The sequence below is a fragment of the Prionailurus viverrinus genome, chromosome D2, assembly GCF_022837055.1.
Source record: "Prionailurus viverrinus isolate Anna chromosome D2, UM_Priviv_1.0, whole genome shotgun sequence".
NCBI lineage: Eukaryota > Metazoa > Chordata > Mammalia > Carnivora > Felidae > Prionailurus > Prionailurus viverrinus.
This window is the reverse complement of record NC_062571.1, coordinates 54,885,107-54,899,611: the sequence shown is the minus strand read 5'-3', so window position 1 is coordinate 54,899,611 and position 14,505 is coordinate 54,885,107. Positions and strand designations below refer to the sequence as shown.

Sequence of the window (14,505 nt, the reverse complement as noted above, 5' to 3'; positions counted from 1 at the left end):
GCTTGTGAGTTTAAGCCTCCTGTCGGGCTCTGTGCCGATAGCTCAGTCTGGAGCCTGCTTCAGATTCTGTGTCTCCCTCTCTCTCTGCCCCTTCCCTGCTTGTGCTCTCTCAAAAATAAACATCAAAAAAAAATTTTTTTAAAAGGTTAAGAAAAGTAAAAAGAAGTGATATGGTTTATTGCACACTTAAAAAAGAAAAACAATTTGGAGGTTCTTGGTGACCCTAAGGAGAGCAGTTTCAGTGGAATGTTATGGGCAGACCCAGATGGGTTCTTTACAGACTGCTCAAAAGGGCTCACAGGAATCTGAGTACAATCCCTGTAAAACTAGTTTGAGGTAGCCCAGTGACCTCCCTTAGCCCAAGTGTCCAGTAAATCTCTGCAAGATCCAAGAGGATCTAGAACCCAAATTGAGTCCAGCAGTGGATTGAGCTAATGGTAAATGACACAAACCTGAAGATGACAGAATTGAGAAACCATTAAGATTAAACTAGTAGGAATCATGTAAACTTCCATTTTTAAGTTTGTGTAAAAATAATAGATTGCTCAAATTCCAGATGGGAGGGATTTAGCTTGGCAACAATTGCTTAAAAATGATCTAGGGATTCAAGTTGATTATAAACTTAAAATGGGTCAAGCATGTGATTTAATTCCTAAAAAAGCTAGCACAGACTTGGGCTGTAATAACAAAGGAGGAAGTGGAGACATCAGAATACCAGATTTTTGGAAGTAAGGACAAGCAGGGAAGGAGGAAAGTGAAACTGTAATTAAATTAAAAGGAGATAGTCTGGGGCACCCAGGTGGCTCAGTCAGTTGAGCGTCTAACTCTTGATTTCGGCTCAGGTCACGATCCCAGGATCATACGAGCCCCACATCAGGCTCTGCGGTAGGTGGGGAGCCTGCTTGAAATTTTCTCTCTCCCTCTCCCCCACTTGTGCACTCTAACTCTCTAAAAATATATATATAAATAAAAAAGAGATAAGTCATTAGGAAAAAAATATGGCAGAGATTTGAATATGTTAATAGGTTGAGGGGAAGAATCTAGTAGAGGGGGAACCGAGAAAGAAGGGATAATTAGTGATACAGGAGTCTGATAAAGTTGGAAGAAGCTGGTTTTGTACCTAAATGGGGATGCCTCACTTTTGGAGAGACTGGTGGAAAGCTGGAAGGATGGGAGTGATCAGAAGACAAATTGCTATGTTTGGGAAGGAATTCAGGCACTTGGGAAGAGCACAGGCTAATGTTTTCAATTTGCCCGATGAAGTAATACTCCAGTGGGACAGGCTCTGCTGTTTCTGAGTGTGTGTGGGGAAGGAGAGAGCACAACAGGGAAAACTGGTGAACTTGGAAGGGAGGGAAAGAAGAATTCCAGATAGAATGGGATTCTTGGTCTCTTTAGTGAGATCCAGAAATTGGCAGGTTCTTCTGGCTCTTTAGCACCACCATTCAACAGGGAGCTCAGACTTCTGAGCCTCTCCTCGATTTTCCCACCTGCCTTCGGACTGCGGGGCCCGGACTTTGTTGAGATGTCGCTCATACTTTATTCCTTGAAAAAATAGACTGAAGTGGAATTCTTTAATTTATTCAGGGGGAAAAAAAAAGCCTTTGAGAGACAAACATTCTGAAAAACATATTCTTGCAATACATAAATCTTCCTGTTAGAATTAATGACTGTTGGAATTCAAAAGCAGACAGTAAAATTTACGCAAAGGTAAGAGTTGTAAAATATGGAAATGCAGAGTCTCACCGATATACCTCTTTATCAGACAAGGGATGAAATGAAGGCAAGAAATATTTGAAGATAAAATATCAAGAATTCGAGACTTTTGAGTCCCGTAAGGTCACGAGACGTCATTCGCCATTCCACAAATACGCCCAGAGGGCCCGTTGAGGGACAGGCATTACCCAAAAGGAATAAGGCTTTTTCGGCGCCCAAGCCTTGACGGAGGAAAACCAATTACACAAGTATCTATGACAGAAGCTACGTGATGGTGGCACAAAGTGCAGTAAGGTGATTAATAAAAATCAAGCCCTTTCGTTCTGAAGGGTGGAGCCCGACTCCTCCAAGACCGTAAAGGAAATCGGACGAGAGGATAAGAATCACAGACCTTGCGAAGTTCCCCCGGGGCCACCCGCCTTCTGCCAGGGCGTCGCTCAGGGACACTACGCGTTCACGTGCGCTCTCGCCGGCGCGCCACCTACCCGGCGCCGCGAGAGGGCGCACGGCTGAAGCTGGGTGCGGAAGTCCCGCCCCCATTTCCGGAGGCGGAGGATGGGGAGGAGCCAGCGGTAGCTTCCGCCTTGCGCAGTCTCCGGGTTTGGGCACGTGTGTTACCTTCTCGGGTTTTGTGGATTACCTTTATTCCCGGTGAAACTGCAGGGCCGGAACTCCCTTCATATTTAAGGATGAAGGCGGTGAGTGTCCTGAGAAGCCAGGTCTCCGCGGTTTAGGGCCCTTTTGGCTGACAATCTCTGCGTGATGTAGTTTTGGCGCGGGTTTTTGTTCTTCTTTTGGGGGCGGTGGCCTAGAGTCGGGGCTCCCTTCTGGTTCTGTGTGCTGTCCCGGCTCTTAGATCTGGTGCTTCCTTCATTGCCCACTGTGCGCGTGGTTGGCTTCAGGGGGCCGCGATGAGACAGGCACGGAGCCTTGTTTCTGTAGGGTGTCGGACATTAAAGGGTTCTTCGAGACTATCTTTCGAATCCCTTATTTTACGGTTGAGAAACAGGGTTCTGCTCTCAGTGAGCTTATAATGTGTGTTATGGGACTCGACATGAGTCCCATTTTTTCTCCTAAAGGGTAAGGAGTTAGGAAAGTAAGTGATTTGCCCCGGTTTTAGAGAAAATGAGGGCTGAGATTTGGATTTCTGAATGAGGGGTTACCAGCAAATGTTGGAATCCAAAGACCCGAATTCTGTTTTTTCCTTTTTAGTTTAGGGGTCTTTGACAAGTCATATAATCTCAGCCTTAGCTTCTTAATCAGTAATTTGAAGGTAACATCAATCACTCCTTAACTAGGCTTTTGAAGGGGATACATATGTTGGAGAACTTTGCAAAGAGTAAACCGATCTATGAATGTCACTTATTTTAAAGATAACATTTTGCTGTGAGTATGCAATTTAAATTTCTGGGTGTGCAGTACTCCTGTTACTGTTTTCTAGAGAAGAAATAAAAAGCAGATCCCAAGCTTTCGGAAGTTGCTGAAAACTAGTAAAGTGAAACTTGAAAACAAGCTAAAAAATAAGCAATTTAAACAACAAAGCACTCTCAAGAAGTACCGAAAAGAACAGAGGAAACTAAGGCAAGCTGTAAAAGATGCTGTGTCTAAGAAACCGATTCCACTGGAAGACCCAAGGGAAAAACAACCAGGTAATTGTGAAAGCATTCATGTACTGTAGTTTCCATTGAGTTTTTCTTTTTTTTTTTTAATTAAAAAAATTTTGTTTAATATTGGTTATATATTTTGGGAGAGAGAGAAAGAGAGCACAAACGGGAAAGAGGCAGAGAGCCGAGACAGTCTGAAGCAGGTTCCAGGCTCTGAGCTGTCAGCACAGAGCTGGTTGGGGGCCCAAACCTACTAGCTGTGAGATCTTGACCTGAGCCAAAGTCGGATGCTCAACTGACCGAACCATTCAGGCACCCCACTATTGATTTTTTCTAAAATGTTCTTCATAGAGGCACCTGGGTGGCTCAGTTGGTTAGGCGACCGACTACGGCTCAGGTCATGGTCTCGCAGTTTGTAGGTTCAAGCCCCGCGTCGGGCTCTGTGCTGACAGCTCAGAGCCTGGAGCCTGCTTCGGATTCCGTGTCTCCCCTTTTGTCTACCCCTCCCCTGCTCACTCTCTGTCTCTCTCTGTGTTTCAATAATAAATGAACATTAAAAGAAAAAAATAAATAAAATGTTTTTCATGAAACAACATTGCTTTCTAGTAACCGCTGTTGTTTTCAGATCTTCCTAAGAGTAGGTAAGTATAGTGGTCCTATATGCTTTATCAGTCCATTTGAGAAAACGTTTCAATATAGTATTCATTGTGAGAAGGAGATAGTCTCTGCTTTTAGTTTGTCTAGAAAGGAGATCAAGAAGACTTGGGAAAACAAGCAGATTAGCTGTGTAAATAAATGTTGGGGAGCATGCCAGTGCTGCCACTTTCCCATTCACTGGCAGTTAGCTAAGGTAAGAACATAGCTTTCTCTGGAGCATTCTTCACAGTGTTGCCAAAGTTCACTTAGTTTTCTAAACTTCTGACTTTCTTTTCATTTGGAAACTTGGAGTGAAATTGAGCTGTAACTGACAGGGTTATTCTTTTGTAAAATTATCCAAGAACTTCAAATACTCAAAACAGGTAAGGAACATGGCCATTTTGAGTCAGACCAGTTGTTCTACAATGTTACTGGTACTTTCAGGGTATTCATATTTGAGTGTATCTGACTAGTCAGTCTTCCCATGTACATCTACATCTCATTCTCTTAATCCTGACCTATTTAGTTTGATCTTTTGGCTACATATTATTGTGATGTATAAAAGGTCATTGGGCTGGAAGTCAGGAAACTTGGGTTTCTCTCTCTCTCTTTTTTTTTTAAAGATTTTATTTTTAAGTAATCTCTATACCCAACGTAGGGCTTGAACTCAAAACCCCAAAATCAAGAGTCACATGCTTCCCTGACTGAGCCAGCCAGGTGCCCCTTGGGTTTTCTTAATTTTGTTACTAGGAAAGTGGCCTAAGTTAGTCACTTAATCTCCAGGTACTTCATCTGTTTAAAAAAAAAAAAAAAAAAAAGCAATGGTTGAGTTAGATGCTTTTTAGGATCTCTTCTATCTAAATTTCAGTAGAATTTTAAAAATGTGTTAATAATTACATATAAAAAGCAAAATACTCATTTTTACATGTTGAGCATCTAAATGAAGTCTGTCAGGCAGTTGGGTATAAGAGTATAAGGTTCATGTGAAATCTGGGCTAGAGAGAATAGCTTTGGCAATTATCTGCATATAGATGGTAATTGAAGACTGCGAAGACTGTGGAGACTGAGAACAAGAAAACCAAGAAAGAATTTTAAGGAACCCCAGCATTTAAGAAATGGGTGGAGGGGAGGGGTGCCTGGATGGCTCAGTTGGTTACGCATCTGCTCAGGTCATGATGTCATGGTTCGGGAGTTGGAGCCTCCTGTCGGGCTCTGTGCTGACAGCTCGGAGCCTGGAGCCTGCTTCAGATTGTGTGTCTCCCTCTCTCTTTGCCCCTCCCCTGCTCACACTCCATCTCTCTCTCTCAAGAATAAATAAACATTAAAAAAAAGAAAGAAATGGGTGGAGGAATATGTAATGGGATTTGAGGAGGAGCCAGAGAATTAGGAAGAAAACCAGAACTGTATAGTGTCTTAGAAATCAGAAGAAGAGTGTTTCAAGAAAGAAGGAAGGTCTTTATGTCCAACATCAAATACTCTACAAAATAGTTAATGTTGAAAAACAAGGTGAAAAGTAATGTGTATTGATGTTTTCACTTAATTGTAATTATAGGCTATCACCACATGTATGAGATGCTTATACCATTTGAATAAAAAGGAGAAAAGTATATATTTATAAACTCATATTCACTATCACAGAATAAGATTTTAAGAAAATAAGTGGATTTTCCTTTGACCAGTAGTCTTCCTGTTAGGAATCAACCTATGATTATATTTGAAAAAAATTGCCAAGAATGTATTTCCAAGCATGCTCATTGCAACATTATTAGTAACAGCAAACAAAGAAATAAAAATGCCCCCATGATCAAAAATTGAAAATAAAATGTTCTCCCACAGGGAATTGTTAAATGACGTAGATGTTGTTTACCTATGGTGAAATACTATACAGGTGTTAAGACAGACAGTTTTATCTGTATGATCCACATAATCTATGTAACGAAGTAAAATTGACAAATTGCCCACTGGACCATGACTTCACCCATCTTAAAATGCTGATATAAAGAAGTTAACAGAGTAGAGAATTTGAAGGGTAAGGGGGAGAGGGCTTCAATGACAGAATAAGGCAGGAGAAAGCAAGAAGGTGTGGGATGTGGCCTGTGGAGGGGGTGACTGAAGTGGAATGGAAATGAAAGTCATTGGGAATCAGAAGGAGGGAAACGGCTAAATCACTGGTTCTCCCATGCTCTGAAAGACATTGCAGAATGTGTGGAGGCATTTTAACTTTTGGTTATTACAGTGACCTGGGAAGGCTCCTGGCATTTAGATTTCAGGGATTGGAGATGCTAGGATTTTGCCTAGCTCAGGACTGTAAAACAAAGAACTGTCCTGCCCACTGTGTCATTAGTGCTTCCATTTAGAGACACTGGGCAAAGGTACTAGAAAAGCCTAAACTTTTCCTCTTGTTGACACAAAAACACAGAGTTCTGTGCTTCTAATAGTTGTTTCTGATTTTGTTGTATTGGAACAGGTAAAAGGATTGAGAGGGAAGAGGAGGAAGAAGAGGAAGCCCTTCCTTTAGATATGTTGGATGAAGATGACTTACAGTTAATGAGAGACTTAGGACAAAGAGCATCTTTTCTAACAAGAGATCTTTCTTCTAGGTAATACTTCATTTAGATTATAATCATTCATGTCCTTTTAGTGTTAAAAACTTGGTTCTGGATTTTACGTAGGTGTTTAGTACAAGATGTTCAGCTCAGAACACAGTATTTGCAAAGAGTAAACCTTGTGACTTGGTTTATTTCCTAAATTAAGGAAGTTCATGAATAAAACAAACTGGCCTTATTTAGTGTATATCTTTATTTCTTTTTAGTCTGGATAGTGAAGTAGAGTGCACTGGGGAAGAATGCAGCTCTGTGTTTGGGGAATTGGCAGAACAGTCCTGAGTTCTTAATCCTTGTTGCCCTGTTAGGTAGGTATTATTCCCATTTACAGAGGAAACTGATGCTTCCTGCAATCATAAGCAGTGGATCTGAAATTTAAACTTAGATCTTTCTAACTCTTCTAAGTCCATGTTATGGTCTGAAGGTTTTTGGGAAAGTAAAATAGCACGATACCACCCTTGGCTCTGTGGAATAGTCTTCAAAAAGAATCTGCTGTAACCCACTCATTTGCATCTGAAGGAAAAAATTAGATCCAGTCATAGTTTGAGTCTTTGTGGTACGGTACTATACTATACAATAGTACTATGCTATACAATACAGTACTATACAATTCATTTATTCATTTTCTATTTGAGTGCCTGCTGTGTGCCTGGTCTAGGTGCTAATATCTGTATACCTCTTGGAGGTTTGGCTAGTAGTGTATTTTCTGTATTTCTCTACTGGTCTCTAGGTTCCATTTGTACACTAAAGCTGGAATTTTCTTTTTTCCCTGCAGTGAACCTGTTCATGTCAGGAAACGAAAGCATGAGCGTATTATAGAAAAATATGAAAAAATACCAAGAACTCTGCAAACTGCACCGGAGAAGGAACTGATTCACTTGCTTCCTATCAAGGATAAAAGTGGTATAATCCCACAGACCAGGGAGAAGCCAGGTGAATCTGATTAGCCAGTAGATTAGTAAGAATTATAGCTGCTTACTAATATTAACACAATTTTTTTTTTCAAGATTTAATTTTCTTTTTACTTTCACCCATACCTACAAAATAGGGGTAGCTGCAATTAGTCACAGAGCAAGCTTGAGGATTTTAGCCAGAAATACAGATGATTATTTCAGATGATGTCTATTGTACCATGAGTATAGCTGAAGCTACTATATTGAGGTGATTTTCTTTTCAGAGTTTTTTTCACCAAATACTATTGTTTCTAAAATTAGAGCACATAATAGTCATCCTTTTTTAGCCCTTTTTTTTTTTTACCTGTATCTTTTTTTTCTTACGAAATAAAACATAGGAAAGTCTAGAAATCAGTTGCAAAGTTATGTGGTTTATCACAAAAACACGCCCATATAGCTACCATCCAGGCAAGAAATAAATGCTGCCAGCACCCAGAAACTTTCTTTGTGCTCCCCTAAATCACTAGTTGTTCCCTCCTCACGAAAGTAACTACTTTCCAGAGTTTTATGGTAATCTCTTTCCTTTGTAGTTTTATCGCTGAAGTAAATTGTCACATTTTTAATGCACGTATTTTCCATGTAGTTACTGACAATAACCAAGGTGAAGAGGATGAAGAAGAGATGGAACTTGAGGAAGGTAATGATGTGTCTTTATAATTACTAAATTGTTAATTGAGAATTACAGTTTTTTGCTTAATAGTAAATATGACTCAATTTTAGAAAAAGTCTGGAACTGTGCATTTTAGAGTACTGGTCATTTCAAAGTCATTTTGAGCATTTTCCCACTTGTTGAAAGTCTCACCTTGTGGAATTTTATTCTTTGTTGCTCTTTATTGTGGAAAATTTTATGCAGTTATGTTTGTAATGTCTAGGCATGCATGAAGAGTCTCATAAGTGATTACTGTTTGAATCCTTTTTAATTTCAAGTGAAAGACCTGCCTATAAATAATTATGAACTTTTAGCTTTAAATTAGAAATGATTCTATGGTATGAAACCATTTCACTTCTTTATTAGAGCAATTATCCTTATATGTGTCGGCTTTAGGCCTTTGAATGTGGGTTTCTAACAGCTAAGACCATTGCAATCAAAGTTAAACTGAAAGAACCTATTTTATTGTTTGAAATTCTCTGTTTAGAATTTGTGATAGAACAAGCTGGTTAAATTTTACCTTTGCTTAGCAAACCTCACGTATAGTGTAAAGGAGATAACAGGTCAACTGTTTAACTGTTTTCAGTCACACTTCCTAGGGTTACAGATTATGCTTGTGTGTTTGTTCAATCTAGTTCCCTAGGAATTTCTTTTCTAAAAGTGGACATATTTTCTGTAGTGCAGAGGACTGTATAGAGTTGAAAACAAGGCTGTACTTTTCTAAATTTTATTTTTTTTTTAATTAATATTTTCTTTAGAGAGAGTACAAGCATGGGAGAGGGACAGAGGGAGAGAGAAAGAGAGTCTTAAGCAGGCTCCATGCTCACTGCAACATGGGGCTTGATCCCATGACCCTGGAATCATGACCTGAGCTGAAATCAAGAGTTGGATGCCCAACTGACTGAGCCACCCAGGCGCCCTTCTGTACTTTTTTGAAAACTAAATCAGATTTCTTTTTCCTTTTTTTTTTTTTTTTTTCCAACGTTTATTTATTTTTGGGACAGAGAGAGACAGAGCATGAACGGGCGAGGGGCAGTGAGAGAGGGAGACACAGAATCGGAAACAGGCTCCAGGCTCCGAGCCATCAGCCCAGAGCCCGACGCGGGGCTCGAACTCACGGACCGTGAGATCGTGACCTGGCTGAAGTCGGACGCTTAACCAACTGCGCCACCCAGGTGCCCCTCTTTTTCCTTTAATTAATAGGAATTATGCATAGTAGTTAAAAATATGGGCTCTCATGGGGCGCCTGGGTGGCTCAGTCAGTTAGGGTCTGACTTCAGTCCAGGTCACAATCTCACAGCTCTGTGCTGACAGCTTGAAGCCTGCTTCATATTCTGTGTCTCCATCTCTCTCTCTCTCTCTCTCTCTCTCTCTCTCTCTCTCTCTCTTTCTCTCTTTCTCTCTTTCTTTCTCTTTCTCTTTCTCTCCCCCCCTTCCCCCACTCACTCATGCTCTATCTCTCCTTCAAAAAAAAAAAAAAAAAATGGGGTGGTTGGGTGGCTCTGTTGGTTGAGCATCCGATTTTGGCTCAGGTCATGATCTCACGATTCATGGGTTCGAGCCCTGCATCAGGATTTGTGCTGACAGCTCAGAGCCTGGAGCCTTCCTTCTTCAGATTCTGTGTCTCCCTCTCTCTCTGCCCCTCCCCTGATCGTACTCTCTCTCTCAAAAACAAATAAACATAAAAAAAATAATAATAAATTAAAAAAAAAAGAATATGGGCTCTCTAGTCAGACCACCGGGTTTGAATTCCATTTCTGCCAGGTTTATGAGTATAAGCAAATTACTGTCCCTTTGCCTCATTTTCTGTGTACAGAATGGGTATGATGATTGTACCTGCCTCATAAACTTTTTTTAAAGTTTATTTATTTATTTTGAGAGAGAGCGTATGTGGATAAGGGGCAGAGAGAGAGGGAGAGAAAGAGAGAGTTCCAGGCAGTCTCTGCAGTGCAGAGCCAGACACGAAGCTCAAACTCACAAACCATGAGATCATGACCTGAGCCAAAACCAAGAGTTGGTTGCTTAACTGACTGAGCCACCCAGGCGCCCCGCCTCATAGTATTTTTGAGAGGGTATGTAGTAATCTTGGCCCATGGCAAGTGTCCAATAAAAGTTATCATTATTATTGTGTATTACTATAAGAAAATTACTCTGTTGATGAACTTTCTTGGGTACTTGTAAATAAATGTTTAAGAGGGAAGCCTAATTTGTTTCAGAGATCATTGAAGATCCCATTCGAGAACTGACATTAGAAGAACATTTAATTGAGAGAAGGAAGAAACTACAGGAGAAGAAAATGCATATTGCAGCCTTGGCGTCTGCCATATTATCAGACCCAGAAAGTAATGTAAGTAGTGTTCATTTCTTTGGGCTTTTCATGTTAGATGTGTTGTAAATATCTAATATCTTAAGATCCCTTTATTACCTGTAAGCACACACAAGAAGGGAAAGCATTAAAACACCGTGACTGCTGTGGTGCCTGCTTGGCTCAGTCAGTTAAGCATCCGACTTTGGCTCAGGACATGATCTCATAGTCTGTGCCGACAGCTCAGAGCCTGGAGCCTGCTTCAGATTCTGTGTTTCCCTCTCTTTCTGTCCCTGCCTCACTCATGATTTGTCTCATTGTCTGTCTCTCTCAAAAATAAACATAAAAACAAAAAACACCACGGGGACTGAGGTGTAGAATAAGAGTAGGCAGAACTTTAGACTAATCCTACATCTGAACCTAATTTTTTCTGTAATCTTAGAAAAGCCACAAACTCTCTGAGTCTTATTTTCCTCCTCTCTAAATGAAGATATGGGGCTTAATATTGTAACTCTTAAAGTGGTACATGTAAAAATTAATTGGATGAGGGAGAAGGAACCTACTTGCAAATTTGTTTGACTGATTGGTAGAACTTGTAATAAGGAACATGCCTCACAAAAGTCAGGGAGATTAGTTCAGGAGTACTTGAAGTGGAAAATATTTTAGGTGAAATAGACCAGAGAGTTACAATGAATTATCAGTGGGCCATGGGAACAGTGGTGACGATGGTCATAGTTATAACATATGGACTCAAGAAACCTTGAGTACTGTTAGACTTTGGGTAAATCCTTTTACCCAAGACTCGTTTTCTTCATCTCTAAAAAGAAGATGGTACCTATTTTAAAACTTTGTTGTGAGGATGAAATAATCAAATATACATGAAGTCATGTAAAGTGGTACTATTATTCCTGTTATATTGGAGTCCCCAGCATCCTACTGTGAATTTGTTTATTGAACAATAAAGTAGATTATTTCCATTTGTAGCAAAAAATCTTCCATCTGGTTACATTTTGGAGTAGTACTTGTTTTTCTTTAAAAAAGTTGGGGGAAGACCTGGAGCAGAAATGGGGATGGAAATTTGGAATATTTCTCACCTGCATGCTCTCATTTCATCATTATAAAACCATAAAGACAAGAACTGTTGATCTTATTTTACAGCTGAAAAAATGCATCTTAAAAAATTCAAGTGATTTGTTACAATTTTAAGAGGTGCTGGATTGGAACCTGGGTCTTCCAGGTCTGGAGCCCCACGCTCACACAAGTTAGGGATAGCAAATAGGTAGTAGCATATGTATCCTACTCCCTGCTGTGGCAGTCATTGCTAACCAAACAATGCTCCTTGTCAAGGTATCCAGCAGGCAATAGTAGTTTAGCAAAGCAAGCACATTCATTGAAACCAAGTTTTTACTTCTGTATTACTTCACACAAACGATTTTTGAAAGGGTCTTGTTGAAGCTGAAGTTAATGTGGACACATTATCTTTAATTCCTGATTAATTTGTGTAGATGTGATTAATATATTTGGTGTGTAACATTTTATTTCAAAAGGTGTTTTTAGGGAAACGGGACATACGCTTTAAGAAAACCCAATGAAAGAATTTCAAAGAAAAGGCAAATTAATAAATATAAACTATTTTTTAAGTCTGTCTCTTCTAACTACTTAACAAAAGTATGATTAGCCTTAGTGATTTATCTTTTGGTAATGTGAACAGTGTCGAGTTGCGTATGGCTTGACTAGACGCCATGAGTCATTGTGTGGATTCTACTTGTGCCAGATGTGAGGTTGTTGTCTTTTGTTCATAATTGTTTTGCTATGGTTACTCTGACCTTACAAGTTATTTCTTTAACAGATTAAAAAATTGAAAGAATTACGTTCCATGCTGATGGAACAGGATCCTGATGTGGCTGTTACTGTTCGAAAATTGGTGATAGTTTCCCTGATGGAGTTATTTAAAGATATTACTCCTTCATATAAAATACGACCCCTCACAGAGGCAGAGAAATCTACCAAGGTAATGCTGGATACAATTACTGCACAAAATAAGCTGGACATTTTGGGGAGCTGGAGATGGGAGAAATAGTTTGTTTTGTTTTTATAGGACTGGGTACATACCAGGCATTCACGTTTTGTGCTAATTTAAGGATTTTAATATCTTGATTTTAAAAAATGATTGGTCTTTTTGGTCTTTTCAGATTCGCAAAGAAACCCAAAAGTTAAGAGAATTTGAAGAAGGCCTGGTTAGCCAATATAAATTTTATTTGGAAAATCTGGAGCAAATGATTAAAGGTATGTTAATTTTATTTTTTAATTTTTAAAATTATATCCCAATTAGCATATAGTGCAACAGTGATTTCAGGAGTAGATTCCTTAATGCCCCTTACCCATTTAGCCCATCCTGCCTCCCACAACCCCTCCAGTAACCCTCAGTTTGTTCTCCATATTTATGAGTCTCTTCTGTTTTGTCCCCCTCCCTGTTTTTATGTTATTTTTGTTTCCCTTATGTTCATCTGTTTTGTCTCTTAAAGTCCTCATATGAGTGAAGTCATATGATTTTTGTCTGACTAATTTCACTTAGCATAATACCTTCCGGTTCCATCCACGTAGTTGCAAATGGCAAGATTTCATTCTTTTTGATTGCCGAGTAATACTCCATTGTGTGGATAGATAGATATGCCACATCTTCTTTATCCATTCATCCATCGACGGACATTTGGGCTCTTTCCATACTTTGGCTATTGTTGATAGTGCTGCTATAAACACGGGGGTACATGTGTACCTTTGAAACAACACACCTGTATCCCTTGGATAGATGCCTAGTAGTGCAACTGCTGGGTCATAGGGTAGTTCTATTTTTAGTTTTTTGAGGAACCTCCATACTGTTTTCCAGAGTGGCTGCACCAGCTTGCATTCCCAAAACATATTTTTAAAGTATGTAACATACTAAGCTTTGTTCAGGAAGGTGAGTTCTATATTCTGTGCTCTGTGGTGAGAGTCACTGTAGTGTATTGTCAAGAGCAGAGTCTAGAGTCTGATTTCTTGGGTTCAAATCCAGGCTCACCACTTGTTACCCATGTCATGGGCAGATCACTTAATCTCTGTGCTTCTGTTTTTCTGTTTATAAAATGGGAATAATAGTACTTCATAGGGTTGTTGTGAGAAGTAATTTATTACTAAAAGATGCTTTGAGCTGTGCCTGGCCTGTAAAGGCACTGTATTTGATCAGCTATTAGCGTTATTGTTGCTGCAGTCCTTTCCCTAGTGTTACAGGTTTTTTTTGAATTTGCGAATGGTTGGAATTTATTCTGCTGGCTTTTATTTGGAGAGGGTAGTTAGGGGAGAAGGGTGACTTGGAAGTGGATGAAATTAGTGCCTTGAAAATGGACTTAGAGGTCAGTCATACTGGATGATAAACTCTTCCCTCAAACCCTTATTCTCTTTCTCTTCAGAAAAGGAAGGGCATGGGAAAAATTGGAGCATGAATGGAGAAGGAATTCGGTTGCCTAGGCCAGGTGCTTTCACTTGAGTCATTTGGGCTCCTTCACTCAGTGCTGGGCCTACAGATCACCCCGATGCTGTCACAGCTGGAATGGGACTACTGAATCCTGTTGGCCCAGTAAGGACAGGGAGTATAGTGGAAGTAGGGGAGGGTGCCATAGATGTTGGTTCTATGCTCTGGCAGCCCAGCTGGAGCCTACTTAATAGCATATATTGTAAGGCCTGGGAACTTTATGTAGACCAGCATTGTCCAGTGGAAATGAGACACATATGTCATTTAAAAAAATGTGTAACCGCACTTAAAAATAAAAGCAGTATGTAACCACACTAAAAAAAAAAAAAAGTAATAAGCTATACTATGTGTATATACAAATTATTTGAACGTGTAATCCAAAAAATTTTTTTGTGAAGATTATTTGAGAGAGAGCACATGTACGCATGAGTGGGAGAGGGGCAGAGAGAAGGTGAGAGAGAGAATCCCAAGGTGCTGATAGGTGCTGTCAGCACAGAGGGTCTCGAACTCATGAACTGTGAGATCATGACC

The 14,505-nt window shown here is 39.8% G+C and overlaps 1 protein-coding gene across 1 annotated transcript in view; it reads left to right on the top strand.

Moving 5' to 3' along the window:
- The first annotated feature begins 2,292 nt into the window (after nt 1–2,292).
- Nucleotides 2,293–14,505, top strand: part of NOC3L (NOC3 like DNA replication regulator) — a 29,849-nt gene continuing 17,636 nt past the window's right edge. Inside the window, exons 1-8 of the mRNA XM_047824508.1 lie at nt 2,293–2,414; nt 3,158–3,365; nt 6,424–6,556; nt 7,335–7,492; nt 8,096–8,149; nt 10,378–10,508; nt 12,316–12,477; nt 12,659–12,752. Coding sequence (XP_047680464.1) covers nt 2,406–2,414; nt 3,158–3,365; nt 6,424–6,556; nt 7,335–7,492; nt 8,096–8,149; nt 10,378–10,508; nt 12,316–12,477; nt 12,659–12,752 — 949 coding nt within the window. The 5' untranslated portion in view covers nt 2,293–2,405. The remainder of the gene's footprint in view (nt 2,415–3,157; nt 3,366–6,423; nt 6,557–7,334; nt 7,493–8,095; nt 8,150–10,377; nt 10,509–12,315; nt 12,478–12,658; nt 12,753–14,505) is intronic.